Below are 18036 nucleotides of genomic sequence, written 5' to 3'. Positions count from 1 at the left end.
GTAAATAATATTCTGCAACATCTACAGACTGAATCCAAGGTCAAGCTCAGTGAGTCTCCACGCTCTATTCCTTGGCAATACGATGTAGTGGATGGTAAAAGTTCCTATGTTTCCAAGGGGGAGTTTTCGCTCATGGAAGAGATATCTACTGAGGGTTATTACCACATTCAGCAGCAACAACTACATCAGGAAGTCCTTGAGCCAAAACAGCTGTAGGCCAGGAGAGTATCACGAAGACATCTGATATAAGCCAGCCCTGTGCTTCAGCTCTTCTTTGAGCATCCCTCTCCCGGCCACTGCCAGGAGGGAGGGTACTGTGGGAGATGGGGCCCCGTCTGACCCAGCACAGATGTTCTGTGCAGCAGTTCCCTCCCCACAGTTCTGTGCCACCTGCAGTAAACACCCTTCCACAGCTCAGCAAGGATAAAATACTTACCTACCTTCCAGGGGCTTTGTGAAGATTACCTCCATGTCTGTACAATGCTATGTGAGCACCAAGCGTTATGGCAAGCTCCCTGGTTAGAAGATTCCTCACAGATTATGAACTCGTGTATGTAACGTTTGGTAGATGCTTTGAATCCAATTCTCAGACCCCTGCTATAATTTATCCCCTCTTCCTGCTGCTCCCAGAGGAATAGAGAGGGAGCCTTAGCACACGCCAAAAACAGGCCCAGCACGTACATTAACTTCAGAGGCACTTCAGATGGTTGGTGAGTCTTCCAGTACCTGGCTTCTTGGTGAACTGGTTGGGCCAAGCTTTCTGCCACCAGGCAGCACGGCTAATGAATCTAACTCAGAACCCAGTCATGGATCTAGATTCAAGTCAGCAGCGCCAACACAACCCTAATGGCACGTGAACACCACCCATTGCACTTCATGGGCATGTGTGTGGTTCAGGCCCTGTCTTTGCAGGAACTCGCTGAAATGCAGGTCTTCAATTTGAGGAAAGAATGAACGAAGATGGAAACTCAGTGACAACCTTCCTTCCTCTCCATTTCTGAACCACAACGGCTTGCTCAGCTTATAAATCAATGGCGAGCGAGTCCCCGGGCCAGAAGAGCCGTCTCCTCCTCATGCGGGCAGGATGGCACAAGGGACAATCAGACGGTGCTTCGATTCCCCGTTTCCTCAGGGAATGCCATCGCGCGTCCCCTCCGGGAGCTCATTAGGAAGCCGGCCCGCGAGCTGTGCCAGTTACGAGTTGCGGAGGCAATGCTCGGCAGCCCTCCTCAGTGATGTCCCGGCGAGCCGTCTTCGGCCCCCAGGACCCTGGAGAACAGTCTGCCGCGTCTCCAGGCAGAGGGAAGACCACGGCCACCCGCGGGGCTGGCTGCTGCCCACACCGGGGGCACGCTGCCCACGCCTCCCCCCGGCGGAGGGGCTCCCCTGCGGGCTGGGGCCCCCCGACCCCGCCCCGCCGGCCCTCCCCAGCCCCGCGGCGGGGGCCGCGGGGGCGGGCGAGGGCCGTGCCTGCTGCGGGGGGCCGGGGCGGAGGCGGCCCCAGAGCGGCGGGAGGCCGCCCCCTCCCTGCCCGCCTGCCTCCGGCAGCCAGTCTGGGCGGGGAGGCGGCACTCGAGGGCTGTGCGCGGCGCCGGCGGAGCGGGAGTCGCCGCCAGCAGCCGGGCGGGCAGCGGGGCACATGGCATATCTGATGGCGGCTTTCTCCTTGGGCAGCGCTTTGGTAAGGCGCGCCCTGCCCTCCCTGCCTCCCTCCGCGGGGCCGCGGCGAGGGGCGGCCGGGTTGGGGGGGAGGCTGCGCGGCCGGGGCGGACGAGGTGCGGGGCTGGAGGGGACGGAGCGAGGGCTCCGCGGGGCGCCTTCCCGCTTTCCCTGAGTGAAAACCGGGGCTGGTCGGTGGGCCCGGGGCTGCGTCCCACCGCGGGGTGCCAGGTACGGGGCGCGGGGCAGCCCCCGATCGGCGGCGGGGTGCGTTGAGGGTACGGCGGCGCATGGCGGGGCTTGACCGCTGGTTACCTCTGGGCGGTAGCTAAGACGGGGGGGATTAGCGGCTGCTCGGAGCATGCTCCCTGCGCCGCTGCGCCCCGTCGTTTTCAAAACAGATTTGCGGAGGGACCGTAACCTTTGCATAACACCCGGGGCGAGCGGCACTGGAGCGGGAGCGGGGGGGGGACGGACGCTTAGCGGGGAGGCGGCTGGGGAGGGAGCGGGCAGAGCCTGTGGGACCATCCTGCCGCTGTGAGCGGGCGGGCGGTTTGCTGCCGTGCCCGGTGGGCGCCGGGAAGCAGTCCGGCTCCTTACGGGCGAGATAAAACTGTGTGAGAAATAAAACTGTACGAAACCAACGAAGATGCGAGCGCCGTCTCTGAGAGCATACGCTCTTCGTGTCTGGTGCGCAGGGGGGGGTTGAAACGGACACCCGTTTGAAATGCACGGCTGTACATACACATCGGTATGTCACTGGAGAAACGAACCGTTTGTTGGTGTTAGCGGACGTACGAAGGGAGTTCAGGTGTGTTTGAGGAGCAGTTACGCAGGGCTCGGGTAAGTCTGTGGCTGTCGTAACCACGAGAGTTGCCCACCTCTTTGAAAGCGAAGATGATCCTGCGACTGGGAGCCATTTCTGCCACCCCAGGCTCTCAGGGGAATCCTCGCCCATAGCAGGTGGTCCTTGGAGGAGGCAGGCGTGTGACCGAGGGCTGGCAGGACTCTGTCACCCTCTGCTGAAAACAGGCATTTCAGTCCACTGAGTGATTGAAATGGTTTGTTTAATGTCCCAGGAGCAAAAGTCTCTGGCTTCACACTCCCAGATGATTAAGTAGACAGAGACAAGGACCTTGTCCAAAGGATGTTTCTTTTTGAATTGATCTAAACTGGAGAAGCTCTGACCGTCACCTGAATACTTAAGGTGACCTGCTCATTGAGAGTTAGTTTTTGGATATTCCCTCTGATGTGTGAAGGTGCTCAGTGATTCGTCTGAACTAAACTGCTTATGAGTGCCAAAGTAAGCCTTGAAAACATTCAGGAAAGAATATTGTCAACTCATCTTCTTTTATTTTTTAGGGAAGAGAGAGGTTCTGCTTCTTTAATTGTTCAGTTCTCAGATGTTTCACATTACTCTCATTATGTTCAAATTACATACCATTACAGTCAACTATTTAAGAAATTGGGAGTAAGTGTTACTGGATACCTGACCTCCGAGTAAGTTGAGAACACAATTAAAATCTCTTGAGAAAATGGTAAGCATAGCTGATTTTTACATCCAGAACATGGGGTTTGTGCATGAAGAACTTGAAGACGCTAGCTATGTAGTGGTTATATAGGACTACTTTTTAAAATACTTTTCATCAGTGGTTATGTAGGACTGTTTTTTTTAAAATGTTTTTCATCAGCATTCATGACAAGTGACTGATCTGAGCAGCACTGCTTTTACAACATAAATGGGAAGACCAGTAACTATAACAGAGAGGATGAAAATGGCACAGTGAAAAGGAGGCAGTGTGACTTCTTAGTTGCATTGGAGGACAAGTAGGGGAGACAGTGGCATGACCTACAGCTCTCTGTTTGGGGGTGTTCAACACCGATGCCTTGAAAAGTAGTGCAGCACATATGCTTTCCAAGAGATACATTTGTAGATTGTTGGGCAGATGTGACAGCATGGAAAGCCTAGCACATAAGCCAGCTACAGAAGTCTTTTCCAATACAGATCTGCATTAAAAATACTAAATTTTCTAATAGACAACTGTGCAGATGTTGGGCCTTGCTTACGATACATTCCAAACAACAGATGACAACCAACAGCCTCTGAACAAAATGTTCAAAATTCTGTTTAGCTGAGGAAATTTCATGATTGTTTTACTTTCGGCCTTATACACATCCTGTTGATATTGGTGCAAGGTGCCCATGCAGGTAAAAGGAATGGAAAAAGTTCAGATTTTGTGTGCATAATAAAAAAGAAGAGAAAGGCAGGTGGCAGGCCATTGTCATGGTCAGGAGAGGAGGGGAAAGAGATTCAGTCCAAAAAATGCCAAGTAGAGTTGCACTGAGTGCTACAATGGGCAAAGCGTAGCAAGAGGTATGGCTGTAAGCATAAAGCATTGACCTTACAGTGTCAATGGTGCAAGTACTGGAGCAGGGTTTAATATGTTTATGTAGCTGATAAGATTTCCATTAGGAATCACTGTCAAGCAAGGAAAGTGTACAAAGATTTTGGGTGGAAAGCACTGTGCTTTCCTAACAGACCTCTAGGAAAGAAGTTGTACTGTTCCAGGTTGCAGAGTCTCCAGAACTATCAGTGCAAGAGCAAATAACGTGCAAAATAGTACATTTTAAAATTTGCAGAAATGTAACTTGTGCAATTTCACATTTATGGAAGTATATGCTGATCCAAAGGAGTAAGAGCTCTTAGACTTTTTGAGTGACTGTCTTTTAAAATGTCTGCACAAATAATTGTTTGGCCAGCTCCCTTCCCCCTTCGGCTCTGTCCCAATACAAGCCCTGGAATCAGAGTAACTAGAACCAAATTCTTTGAGTGCATGAGAAACCAAATACAATGGGGACTGAACTTATAAATGTATTAATCTGCTGCAAGAGCTACTCTGTTCTGAAGATACTAATGTGCTGTGTATATCCCCTTTGAGGGGAAACTGGTGCTAAAGGAACTGCCCTTTGTGTGCTGCAAGTGCAAGAGCTCTTTTACCTCTTTTGTCAAGACACTGGAAGAACAAACAAAAGATTGTTTTATTTTTTTCACCTTTCAGCCCATTACGGTGCTGGATTCTTGTGTTATTTAAATAATAATTTTTCTAATGTAGAAGGTTTTGAAACGTGTTCGTAAACAAAAGTCTATGAACTTTGTCCATTCTCCAACTTTTTCCCTCTAGAACGGCAGCAATTCTGCTTGTACCATGGCCGAGCCAAAGTCAGTGTGTGTTTCGGTGGATGAAGTGGTCTCAAATGGCACAGATAACCAAGACGTTCGACTGATGAATGGACATTTAAAAAAAGTGGACAATGCTCTGACAGAAGCTCATCGATTCTCCTACCTACCCCGCAGACCAGCTGTGAATATTGAGTTTAAAGAGCTGTCATACTCTATCCAAGAAGGGCCTTGGTGGAGGAAGAAAGGTGAGGAAAACTTAACGTTTCGGCTAACATACAAACATTATTGCCCATGTGGGTGGTCATGATAGGCGGAATGAGTCCGTTGTGGATGGTGAAGCAAAGCGAGTAAAAGGAGCGTGTTTTCACAGTTGCTTTTTGCTTGGGTTCTTGATATACCCACTGCCCCCCATCCAGCCCCGGGGATCTTTCCCGGATCCTGATGCAGTGAGGTGTATGGCCCCTTGCACTCCAAGAAACTGTAGATGCAGTAGTTAATACAACTGCTTATTTTTGCCTCCCAATTCTAAAGTATCTGAAGTAAATATAGTATTGCTATGCTGCCAAATATCTGTCCTGTGATCTTGCATGTATACAATTTATCGTTGAGGGTGGGTAGAGCATGCAGTAGTTTAAAGATGGGGGTTGGGGGGAAAGAGGATGCTTTTTTTACTTTTGCGATTGGCTGTTTTGTGAAATGGTTATTTTTTCAGTACTCTCTCAGAACAGCAAGCATCTCAGAATTTCAGAAGGCATTTGAAACCAGGATAAAAATTATTCTCTTAAAATACTGTGTTTGGAAATAAATGGTGCGAGCTATAGGAATGCCAGCCCATACATGTCTCTTGGTGTTCTGTGATGGGTTTCTCTAAGCTTACCATTTCTTTTAACTGATGAAATCACTAGCTATTGCTAGGACTGAATCCTGAGGTTTAGTCAAGGACCAGGATGCTCTTTTGCTAGCTACTTCGCTAATAATACACAGCAAAGAGTTCACAGCCTACAACACAGGGCACACCAAAATGATACAGATATTGGATGCATCGCAAGGAAGTGAAGTGTTACCACTTTCCTCTCACAATCCAGTTTCACTTATAGCTGGCTCCAAGACAATTCTTCTGGTACTGATTTACTGGTAGGAGTAAGGAGGGCATATTCAGCTCTCTTCTTTATATGCTCTTGGTCTATTCCAGTTCTGAAAGGTGGGTGTAAGGTGCCTCTGTCCTTTTTCATCTGCTTTGCATTCGTTCCTTTTATACCTTCATCTGCTTTGTGTGGCCATGTATTTCCTAGAGAGTTTTTGTTTTTGTGTGTGTGTGTGTATGTGACTAGTCATCTCTGAAAGGAAAACTAGGTCGTGCAGTAAATTCGTGCTAGTGAAGAGAAGTAAGCCCAAGAGAAAATACTGAAATCGTCAGGAGAATTTTGTGTACTAAATGACATAATTGCTCTTCCTTGAGGAATTCTCTCTTAGTAAGGTAAATTGGTATGGTTGTGTGCTTTAGTTCTTTTTAAGAGATAAGCCCCTGCCAATGCACCTGAGCCACACTTGATACCTGCACTTGCTCTGAATCTAGAAATCCACTGGCTTAAAGGTTCCACTTGAAATTGTTTCACAAAGTACATTGCTGCTGACTGGAAATTTTGTCATTATCACAAAACAAAGGCTTTAATAGTCTAAAAATGTATGGTATGAAAAACACTGGAGCTATGGCTATGGAAGTGCTACTGTATGTGGACAGCCTGTGCATACAATTATTCATTTGTTGAAGGATGTGCAGACTTGAGGCTTCAATGGGTTTTTCAACATCAAAACTGTATGTACACATACCTGCCTTCTTTTAGTTATTTATTAAAATTGCATGTAGCCATACTGTCCATAGGAGAACAACTTGGTTTGGCAGCAACTTTTGTACGTGCAAAGTTATTTTTTATCTTATCAGAACAAACTCAAACGACGTTTTTTTTCCCCCAAGAAATGGAACTATGCCAAAGTGTCTCATGTAAGATTTAAAAACTTGAGGTTTCTAACTGGATCTCATTCTCATTGGCCAGAAATGATCAAGAGGTTCTATACAAAAACCTCTGTCCACATTTGCTGACATGCCTGAGTGGCTTGGCTTGAACAAAATGGCACATCCTGGCAAAATGTCCTGCTGCTGAAAAGGACCTGTTGAGGTATTTAGCTCTAGGGCATGGCTGTGACTGTGTCACTACACTTAGATTTGAAAGAGGAGATTAAACTTTTCTAGCTGTCTGTGAGCAGGAGTTCATATGCTCCCCTCCTCATCTGGTCTTGCACTGTATGTCTTTCCTTGGACCACTAAGGACAGCCTCTGAGTGGCTGTGAGGCATGCTGTCTGCCAGCAGGTCTTGGCACTCTTCTGCTAGCCAAGGATCTAAAACAGACTTGGGAGGTGTACAGTCGATACGAAGCTGACTACGAGCGAAAGTACTCTCACTGCAAGTAAGGTAAACCCCATAGTGTGCTACCTTTGGCAGACGTGGCCAGATGGAGGCAAGTTGTTATCCTTCTCTTCTCAATGCCGGTGAGAACACAACTGGAGTACTGTATCCAGTTTTGGGCCCTCCAGGTCAACAGAGATAATGGGAAGCTGGAAAGTATCTGTCAGAGGGGTAAAAAATTGGTCAGGGGACCTACGAAGAGAGACTGAGGAAGCTGGGCTTGTTTGGTCTAGTGAAGGGGAAGCTGGGGGATGATCTCACTCTGGTGTGCAATGACCTAGAGGGCAGTTATAAAGACAGTGGAGCCAAATTCCTGTCAGTAGTGCCAGATGATACATAACGAGCCAATGGCCATATACTGCAGTTTGGGTACCTTACAGACGACATTAGGAAATATCTGTTCACCAGGAGGTTGGTGCAGTGCTGGGACAGGTCACCCAGACATGGCATGCTTGCTCCATGCCAGGGCTGTGTAGAAGATTTGGCTGGGCAGAGCCACAGCTGACCTGATCTGGTGTTGGTGATTGCCTTGCTTTGAGTGGAAGTCTGGACTAGGCAACCTCCAGAGGTCCCTTCCTTCTATGATTCAGTGAATTGCTAGTCGGATTATAGGAACCTTCTAGAAACAAACTTTCCTCCCAGCCATGTTCCCCGCTCCAGGGACTGACCCGATACATCAGTTTCAATAGAAAAGGTTTTCCATTAGAGAAATAGAAAACCGAATTGCCGAAATAGTCTCAAATGAAGGTAAGGACCAAACTATCAGATTCCTTGAACTGTTTTAGTGGTTCTGCAAGTAGAATTGTTTGTGTGTAATTTGGGATATCTCTGTTTAAAACTGATGGGCTTGTAGATGAATGCATTACACATAAAACTATTCTGAATGCCTCTTACTGGTTTCTCCTCCAGTGGGAAACTGGGACTTTGCAGTGGGTTTTAATCTGTCTCTGCTCAACAGAAGGGCAATATTGTGCCTCCAAACACTGGTGGTTGTTGTAGCTCTACACTCCTTGTGAGTTCCCTGTGCTAAAAGGATCTCTCATTGCTGTGATGTGAAATGTTTAAATTCACTTTTTTGTGAGAAGAGTAGCAGAAGACACACTCCTGAAAGTACGAAGTCCAGTGTAGGAAATGCAACTGATTTTTAAAAAACAGTAAACTTGTATGCACAAGCTGGGGAAAAAAAAAAGGGAGATGTCTCTCAGTTCACATTGTTCTTGGGTGCTGGTCGTGGCAATAAGTGATAAGGGATGCTGTTATGAAAATGTGCCTTTTAAATTAATGGTGTTTCTATTCTGAAACGGAGCTTGGAAAAAAATTCTACTATTTCTACATCATTCTCCATTACTGTAATGAATTAGTTAAAACCTTTTATGAGTGTTGGATCACAAAGGGAGAAGTATAGTTTCCTTGCAAAGACAATTTGTGCCAGCATGTTGGAGAGGAATTCAGCTAAAGAGCAACAACAAAAACACGTGCTCCCTTCAGTAAAAATGGTATTGCAAAGTAGTGTTAAGGTTAGGCTCTAAATTAACAAAAGGAGGAATAATTGGTAATGCTGCCATTGTGTTCTGTAGTTAGCTTTATTCTTCAGACAATGAAACTCATGGTATGTAACATCATTTACTTTTTATTAAAAGCACAAAGAAACGTGCATTTGCATTGCTTGTCAAGAACAAAGAAGCTAAATAAGCCATAGTAGACTTCAAATTAGAATTTTTCATTGATTTGTGTCTTAGCCTTAAAATGCCTAATTGATCTATTAAATCTCATTTTCTCTTTAAAAATAAGGAAGGGCATTTTCATTCTCAGATTTATATGGTAAATGCTGTTATACTCATTTTAATGAGATTTCATGAAATTCATAGCAAAGATTGGTATGGCTCTGGATGTGATTCATTCATGGTGTAATTCATCTTGAAGTGAGTGGTATTAACGGGGAAGGAATCTGGCAGGTGAGTCCTTGATCAAAGCAGCTGTATCCGACCCATTCTGTTCAGTAGGAGTGCTTACCAATATGGGAATTTAGAAAAGGTTACAGAGGTAAAAGTTTCAGAAGGTCTCAGATGACTTTGGCATTTTCCCCATAAAGCTTTTAGGGAATTAGTCACCTGGCAGGATCAACTGTTTCTTCAGTTTTAAAGGAAAGAGATTGGTAAGTGACTTGATCCAGATCATGTGAGGTTAAGGATCTTCCAGAACTGAAAATGTGTCTCAGTCTTTGAATCCAGCCTATCTTCAAGCATGTCCCAGGGGTCTCCTGCGGGTCAGCAAGCTTTGAGATTTGCTTAAGAAAGCTGCAGGAATCCTGGAGTAGAGACACTGTGTTGTAAGATTAAGATGAACTGGCAAAGCCAGAAAAAGGAAACTTCAGCACACAAAGAAATAATAGGGCCGCTTAGTCCAAGAATGCCTTCTCCTTTCTTTTAGGACAAGGGAGACAGCTGGCTTGGAGGGGAAGAGAAAGAGGAGAGTCCTACGTTAGATCCAGTGTGGGCTCCTTAAGTGTGGAAAAGCAAGATCTGTAGAGCTTCAGAACAGTCTGAAAGTGGATCTTATCTTGGCTTCTGTACTGTTTGTTTAAACTGCACTTTGAAATGCAAACCACAGAAACATATATTGGTTTTACCAGTTCATAGAAAAATTATAGACGCGTAGGTTTTAATACTAGGACTGCCTGAAAACTGTTTGCAAGAGGATTTCAGAGAAAAGTCAGTGCCTTAGGTTTCTGCCATTTTTGTTAAAAGTGCCATAAAGTCATCTGAATAGAATGAGTGGTTTGGGAATAAAATTATGGATAGTCCCAAATATGAAGAGGGCCTGAAAAGTACTTCGGAGCCTTCTGTCTTGGTCAAATTCATTCAGCTGTACTTTGTAAAGATATACACATTCTATGTACCCACCAAAGGACATTTGTTCTACTGTTTCTAGGTGGTTTTGTTATAATGTAGGATGGAAATGGAAATATTGTTCCTACATAACTTGAGCGCATCCAGGAAGAAAGTAGTAATAAACTGGCTTTCAAAACTCCACAACAACTCAGGGATTACTTTTTTTTTTTTCCATACTTGTCAGTATTCATGGTTAATTAGGCAGCATTTTAGTTGGAAATTTCTCCGTTGTTATTTTTAGGACCATAATGACTCATTTGTGCTGCGTTTGAGTGTAAGTTCTGGTAGGATTTGGTCTTTAGTAACCTCTGAGGAAACGGGCTCCAGCCGGTCAAAATGTGGCTGGGTTTTTACGGAGCAGTTTAGTAGCAATACAGAAATTCATGCTCAGCAGAAAATGTGAAATTTCTGTTATTTTGGGTTTGTTCTAATGGCTCAGACCCTGTGGAAATGATTAGCCAGAGAGGTGCTGTCTTTTCTCACAAGGTTGTTGCTTTACAGCTTTGAGATTCAGCACATTAAACGGCAGGAGTGGAAGGAGAGGAATGAAGGACCGTGCTTATTCTGGATGGCTCCGTCATGTCCAGTGGGGAAACACGGAGTCTTTGGCAGGTTGCTTGATATTCATGAAATGTGAAAAGTGGCCATGACAGTCCGAGATAGTGTCATCAGAACAGCTAGATACCTACATTTCAGCTAGGAGGTCTCGTATTATGTTAATACTGATCTCTGCATATGATGGAAACTTAACCCACTGTCAAATCGTCAGCAGAGATTTAAACAGGCTGGGTTTTGCTGATTTGCTTTGGTGCTCTGTTACAAATTAGTTCTGGTATGTGCGCTTGGGCAGACCTGTTTCTTTTTATTTAGTTAGGCTTTTTTTGCTGCAACCTTTCTGTGGCTTCATTTAAAAAATGTCACCACCCCCCCACCCCCACCCCCTGCTCGGAGATATCTGAAGACCCAAATGAAAAAGGGGAGGGGGGGCGAGGAGGGGAGGATTTGCCCTAAATTATTTGCTAATCCTTGCTGGAGGAGTCAGAAAAAGCCTGTCCTCATCCCCAGCAGGTGCACTGCGGTAGAGGTGCCGCATGTACGGTCGTGGTCTCGCCCGGCGCGGTTACTGGCGGGCAATGCACTGCAGTAACCCAGCGGTGATGCTCTCGCCCCGCCGCTCGGGCCCTGGTTGGCTGCTCCAGGCGCTGTTGCTAAGATGGGAGGAAAAGATGCAGAACAGTAAAGAGCAAAACCCACTTTGCGAGAGAGGGTTTGGGTTTGGGGTTTGGGTTTTTTTTCGCCTTTCGCTGACAGATGTGTTGTATTGTTTTCGTCCATTTTTGCCTGCTTTGTCTGAGAGCATGTTTTCATCTCGGTGCCAGGATGTATGCAAATTAAGATCCATATGTTAGAAAGGATAAACAAGCTGGTTGAAATGAACTGCGATACTAGTAAAAAGCTCTTTAAGCAAATATTTTGTGGATTCTCTTTCAGTCACTTAAAATGTTAGCAAAATTAATGAAAATGAAACATGATTTTTAGCAGAGGATTTCTAAATGCATGTTTCAACCTTGATAAAATCCATGGAGTTTTTCTTTTAACACTTAAGCTATCTCAAGATGGTAAAAATGTACTGAGTAGTCACTGTTACCGGAATAGTTCACAGCGTTTTATTGAGTGATATATAACTCTTCCTAGTGTCCTCTTGCATGGGTTGTATAAAATAGAGTTTACTGAGGACAAGTCTTGGTCAGCCCCTTTGTCTGATCCTTCTACTGTTTCCCAGCTGAGTATGACCTTACTTCAGCATTACTTATTTTCCTCTATGTGGAACCCATTGTTACTGTTTTGGGTTTGTTTTTGGGGGTTTTTTTGTACCTGGAGCTTTTTTTGGAAATGTGTGTGAGTTTGACTCAGTGAGTTTTGGTCACTGAGTCTTTGTGTGAGTAGAACATATTTTTCTTCTTTCTCTTTGCCGTACTGTTTATTAAAACTAAACATTACAATGACCTGACTGTTTTTCATTCTAGCTAATGTTTTAATACAATAAACTTTATTACTTGCTGTCATGAAAACTTGTGGCCAAGGAAGGAAGTTTTAGAGAGATACCAATTAAAACATTTCAGAATTTATATGCCAGGGAAGTGGTGATGGCAGTGGTGATGATGAGTTATCGGGAGTTTGAGCTATGGTCTCCGCTGTTTCCATCTCACAGTAAGCATGTGTTGGGGGCTGGCTGTAACTCACCCTGACAGCCCTCCACTACAACTTTCTGTACACTGAGTGGGATTTGATGAAATGCTTTGCTGTCCTCTACCCATACGCATGTGCATACCCATACCCATATGCATGAGCATACCATGTCTTGCTCAAGGTGTTGAGGAGGTAGAGACAGCATGCACCATTATATGGGTGTACTTTTTTCACGTTTCAAAGTAGAATTCGGTCCACAGCCTGAAGATAGGTCTGAAGGAAAGTGAAGCAAGAGTCATTTTGCGATTGAAGGCTTCAGCCATCGGATGGTTGATCAGGGTTTGCCATAACCTCAGTAAAAGGAAAGAGAAATCACAAAAGCAACGAAGAACAGAAGCTAGCTCAAGAGTAAAAATGTTGTTAGAGTCCATTTTTACTTGTGTATTTCCATGCCATTTTGGAAAGTGCCTTCTGGCAGCCCCTGTGGTCTAAACTTACCTGCTTACTAAGGCAGGTCTTTTGTTCTCAGGGGATTTAGTATCTCAGAGTTCAGATCTGTATTCTCTAAGAAATTAATTGCTTCACACTTCCCTGTAGCATTGTTCTTGTAGGTAAACTGGCTGGCTTTGGGAAGACAGAGTTCAGGGAACGTGATACTACTCAAAATGTGGCAGACCCTCACAAGGAGTACTCAACTGCATTATAATTTACAACTGTACCCATTAAACTGATGGCTACATTTGTCCTCTATTAGAAGACAGCTTTTGGTCTAACTATTAAATTTAACATCTCGAGACTTACTCCAAACAACACACAAGGAGAATCCCAGCAAAATTTACAAGATAGTTTAGCACACAGGAATTAACTGATTTGGATTTAAAATTAAGGCATTGCAAACTGAAGGGTAGATGTTCAGTCTGAAGATGAATGTCCTTGAGGCAAAACCTAAATGCATTAGCCAAAAAGGCCATGCCTTATCCCCAGAACCTCTGTGACTTGCACACCCTTCAGATGCGTAAGGATATAGGTCTAACATAAGACTGAGTTTTTGACAAAAATAAGCTGGGAGTTTAGGTCAGCTTGCCATTATACGGAGTCAGAGAAGGTCCACCTGGCCCGGTGTCCCTTCTCTGACAGTGGATAGAGCTGAATTCTTGGGGAAGAGTTCAAGTGCAGGCAAGTGTCTAGTAGTGTTTCCCTACTATTTGCAGCTTGCAGCTCGGAGATTTCCTGAACTAGGTGTAGTATCTTTGTGTTTACTAGCTCTCGATGGATGTTTCTTTTGTAAAATCATTCACTTGCTGTCTGAACCTCAGTGGGTTTTTGGTGTTCATGCTGTCACCTCGCTATTTGCCTCCTTTTTCAAACTATTCAGGAGTAAGGTGAACAGCATGTAGCCTGATAAAGATTCCCTGATAATCTTCATTGATTGACTACTGACTCCTACTCTTTTGTTTTCTGTTGCTTTATCTGCTTTCTCATTTATTTCAGAACCGGCCATCTACCTTCTTGTCAGATTCATTTATTTAAGAACTTTAATAAAAGACCTTGTTGAAACATGACATCCATGTAAGATGACAAAATGGCCCTCTTTTTTTAGGTATTCCTTCCAAAAGACAGCACATGCAATTTGTATTACCAAACAGAGACTTCTGCACAAGATCTGTCTTTTTTCTCTATCAAAAGCATTGGGACAGTAACAAGCTGAGATGTTAGTGGTTCAGATTGCCTGCCCACTGTGCCGGCTTTGAACCTAGAAGCTAGCAATTTTTGTTTAACACCATTGGTACAGAGGACAGCAAAACCACCAGCCCTTACTTAGACTGTACCATGTGGAAAATTTAGTTCTCTAGTATGAAGGTAATTTACAAGCACACCTTTAGTGCGTAGGACTGGCAGAGTCCTCCTCATCAAGCCCAGGACCAAGCTGTAGCAGGTATCTTCTTCTTGATGTCAAAGCCTATGTTAATTAGGAAATGGAAAGACTGAGGGTCCCCAAATCCATCCAAATGTAGTCGCTTTTTCACCAACTTTCAAATTCATGAAAAGAAGTTACGGTATAATAAAATATGTATGGAGTAATTACTGCCCTTTTCAGCCAATTCTTTAACTTGTTCATCCCCAAAACAACATGTTAAGTATGATGGAAAAGGGCCACAGCACATACATAGAAGGCCAAGCAATTTTGGTTGTTTTCAGTAGCTATTTGAATCTCAGTAGCTTCCTACAAGTGGGTGTTCTTACATATTTCATTTGTTCCTGAAGTAATTATCAGGAGGCCTGTTGAAATATCCTATTGGTGATGATTCAGATATTTGAAAATGGCTCCCTTGTGAATTATGTGCTGTAGTGCAGAAGTTTGAGTTTAATTTGGCCTTTGGATACTTCGTCTCTTAGAAAAGAAGATTTTAGAATGAATATTTGATACAGAATGTAAGTGGTAGTATAAAATACAGAAAGACTAGTGCTGTGTAAGTGTCTCTGGAATGAGGACAAAATAATTGTGTCTAGGAAATGGTGTGGCTGGAGACGCATGCTGCAATATGTCTTGAGTCACACTGCGGGAACCTTTGTAACTGCGTTTCGCAACTGGACTTTCTTGTCACTGTTAGGCTTGTATTCTCATTTACAGTTCATTTAGACTTTGCTGATTTCAGGGGGAGAAACAGATGCACTCTGAAGACTTAATTCTCTTCAGAGAGGATAAGGATGAAGCCATCCAAATTCTTATCAGAAAGAAGTACGTGGAATTACATAATAGTCAAACTGAGTTAACCGCTTGTTTGTTTGCTCGTTTTTTGTTACGTATCTGTTCCAAAGAAAAATAAATAGCAGAGACCTTGGCTTTACAAGATAATTTACCATCTGCCTCTCATCTAGTATCTACAGCCTACATATTTTGTGTAAGAATCATATTTCTTCCTGCTTTGCATGTTTAGAATAATAACAAATGTTGTTTATAATTGCAGTACATCTGCTACAGGAGAGAGGAGAAGATGGAACATGCAGTGGTCAGGTTCCTGGGTAAATGAGAATGAGACCTCTATTCTGTCTCTTGCTGATCTTCAGAGGGTAGACTTTTATGCCAGACAAGAGAAGAAAGGAATTTCAAATGAAGTGATGCACCTAGTTAATATGAAATTTGAAGAAGAAAAAAATCTGAAGGTTTCAATACTCTTGTTAAGCAATGGAGTTAAATTCTGCCCTGTTGCATCTGTTTTGTGCTTGTGGAAGCAGTCAAGTGGATGAGGCTGCACTGACAGAGCATGGCTAGTATAATTTTTTTAGTCATGATACAGTTATTACCTCAAGTGTTTCAGAAATTAAACACTCTAATAGCACCAGCATGACAGGGCTAGAATTGGTAAATGAGTACACAATTAAAAGGAAGGGGATTGAAGGTAAATATTTGCTATTAGAGGAAGGCAGTTAGTTTTTCTGGGTCAAAAAGCCACGAACTTCAGCCAGCTTATTGAATATGAATATTGAGGACCGACTGTCTAAAATAACTATTTGAGGCTCATAAAGCTGAAGCCTGTGGGTGGCTGTCTGCGACTGAGTTCCTCTTCCTTCTCCACTCGGAGGGGTGAAGGTCATATGCTGCCACCAGAGAAATGTGAGAGTCAGAAAGACAAGGAAGAATGCAGAGGGGTGCATCTGCACAGCTGGCCATGAAAAGTTACTCTCTTGGGTTTTGCTTTTGACCCTGAGTCTTGGAGAATTACTTCAAGGAGAATTTGCCCCAGAGGAGCAAATTGACAGTAAATAAATATTAAGCATGCAGATGCTGGATCAGAGTCCTTTCTGAAAACCAGTTGGGTCAGATCTGTTTTGTAATCAGAACTGTGAGTTCTTCACAAGAAGTTTGCAAGAGTTCCTAATTGTGGTGATTGTAAAACAAGACTGTTGGCAGTAGCGAAACCTGGCGGGGCTTCAGGACCTGAGGGGATTCCTCCTGCCCTAGCCCAGTTGGTACGTGGCAGCCTCAGTTCTGTATTTACGGGTCCAGTTAGTAATGAGGCAGGGCACGTATTCCCAATAGGCACACGCACATGTCCATACATGCAGTACACTCAGCCAGCCGTATGGACCAGCACAAGGACAGAAGTGCCTTTATGGCGCTCACCTAAACACAGACGGCACTTGTGCAAACCTGACCACCACCGATGGCTCGCTGCTGTTCCTCCCCGCTTGCTGCTCGTGGGTTGCACACGCAGACAAGGCAGGTCTCTCCACTGGTGGGTTTTGGACACTCTCTCAGTCCAGTCACTGGCCCAGACTCCGATCTCTTCCAGTTGTTGGTACCTGGACTTACAAGCCCTCAGGTTTACAGCCTCTCACTCCAGTGGCTGACGCGCAAACTTCTGCTGCTCACTGGTGAGTCCATCGTGGTATTTGCTAGTGTTCATGCACACGGGCTCACAGTAGAGAGTGCATTCACATAGTAGATAGTTGGGAATAGTGTTTATCAGGAGTACAAGTTGGACTGCAGTGATCAGGGGCAGGGTTCGGTCAGACAGGTGTACTGACCAGCTGCCTGTTCACATGCATCTGGCCCCTTTAATCCCCTTTTCCGTCTATTTTCTCAGGCTTGTTCCTCTCAGTCCTTGATCCATCCCTTTGGCAATTCCCCTAAACGTCCTGTGATAAGTATTTCTCACTCCCTGTAATTCCCATAGCTACCCCATGGCTGGTTTTACACCATCCCAAACTTCTGTTCCCCCTGCATGACATGGTAAGTCCTGTTCCCCAGCAGGCCATTGCCCCCTCTCGCTTGCATGGCATTCCAGGGAGACAGTTTCCCTGTTGACGCATCTTGGTGGGCTTTCCTCCAGGAACAGCGGTCCTGTCCTTTTCCTTTGAGCGTCTTCAGAGTGGCTGATTCAGGGGGCTGTGTTGGCACTGGGTAGATTAGTAGGCTTGGTCCTCTGAGCCTTGACTTGGTCTCTGTGCTCAGTGTGACTGGCTTTTTATAACGTAACTGAGCAAAGACCATTTTTAGACCTTCTTGGCTGATTTGATTCTTCTAAGCTTTCTGTTTAAAAATAAATGAAATAATGTGGCTGGCCAGTCATTTGTTTAAGCCCATGGAAAGTTTCCCCATGATGTAAATCATCATTGAAGTGGAACTCACACTGGCATGTTTTTACCCTCACATGTGAAAGTTTCAGCAAAGTTGTGAGTAACTGCAAACAGGGAATCGAGTTGCTGCCACTTGTGATTATAATAAATCAGGTTCTGCTGTCGTAAAGGCTGAGTTATGACTATGTGTGCGAGCTATGTCAAAAACAGTCAGAGGAGCTTGACAGACATTGCTGAAGAAGGTTGACTATTTGGGTTTTTGTCCGGAAGAAAGATGATGTGCACCTCAAGGAGAAATACATTACCTGAAGTACTCAAAAGTCCATGAACCCTGGGATTACTGTCAGACTAGGTGTTCATAGAGAATGATTGTGTCTTGTCCAGTAATAGCATGACACCTGGGGACACCAAAAGAAAGATGAAACTTCAGAATATGCATAACAACACTTAACATATTTACTCTTTAGTCTCTAAACAGAAGTATTAGCGTCAGTCTCCTGAATCCCATATACTCTAAATACGCCGTGTACACGTTATAAAACCAACCAAATAAATAAAAATAAAGCAG

General features: G+C 44.5%; 1 protein-coding gene across 3 annotated transcripts in view; it reads left to right on the top strand.

Moving 5' to 3' along the window:
• Window positions 1-1639: 1639 nt before the first annotated feature.
• ABCG1 (ATP binding cassette subfamily G member 1) overlaps window positions 1640-18036 on the top strand; it is a 54105-nt gene continuing 37708 nt past the window's right edge. For 2 of the 3 annotated variants that reach the window (XM_050897445.1, XM_050897428.1), the window contains exons 1-2: window positions 1640-1681; window positions 4842-5085. In XM_050897445.1, the coding sequence (XP_050753402.1) occupies window positions 1640-1681; window positions 4842-5085 (286 nt within the window). Of the gene's footprint in view, window positions 1682-4841; window positions 5086-16105; window positions 16148-18036 lie in introns of all 3 variants that reach the window. The other variant, XM_050897437.1, reaches the window with a different exon arrangement.

Source organism: Gymnogyps californianus, chromosome 1 (genome assembly GCF_018139145.2).
Source record: "Gymnogyps californianus isolate 813 chromosome 1, ASM1813914v2, whole genome shotgun sequence".
In the NCBI taxonomy this organism is placed as follows: domain Eukaryota; kingdom Metazoa; phylum Chordata; class Aves; order Accipitriformes; family Cathartidae; genus Gymnogyps; species Gymnogyps californianus.
Note: the sequence above shows the minus strand (reverse complement) of the source record. Positions and strands in the feature narration are given on the sequence as shown.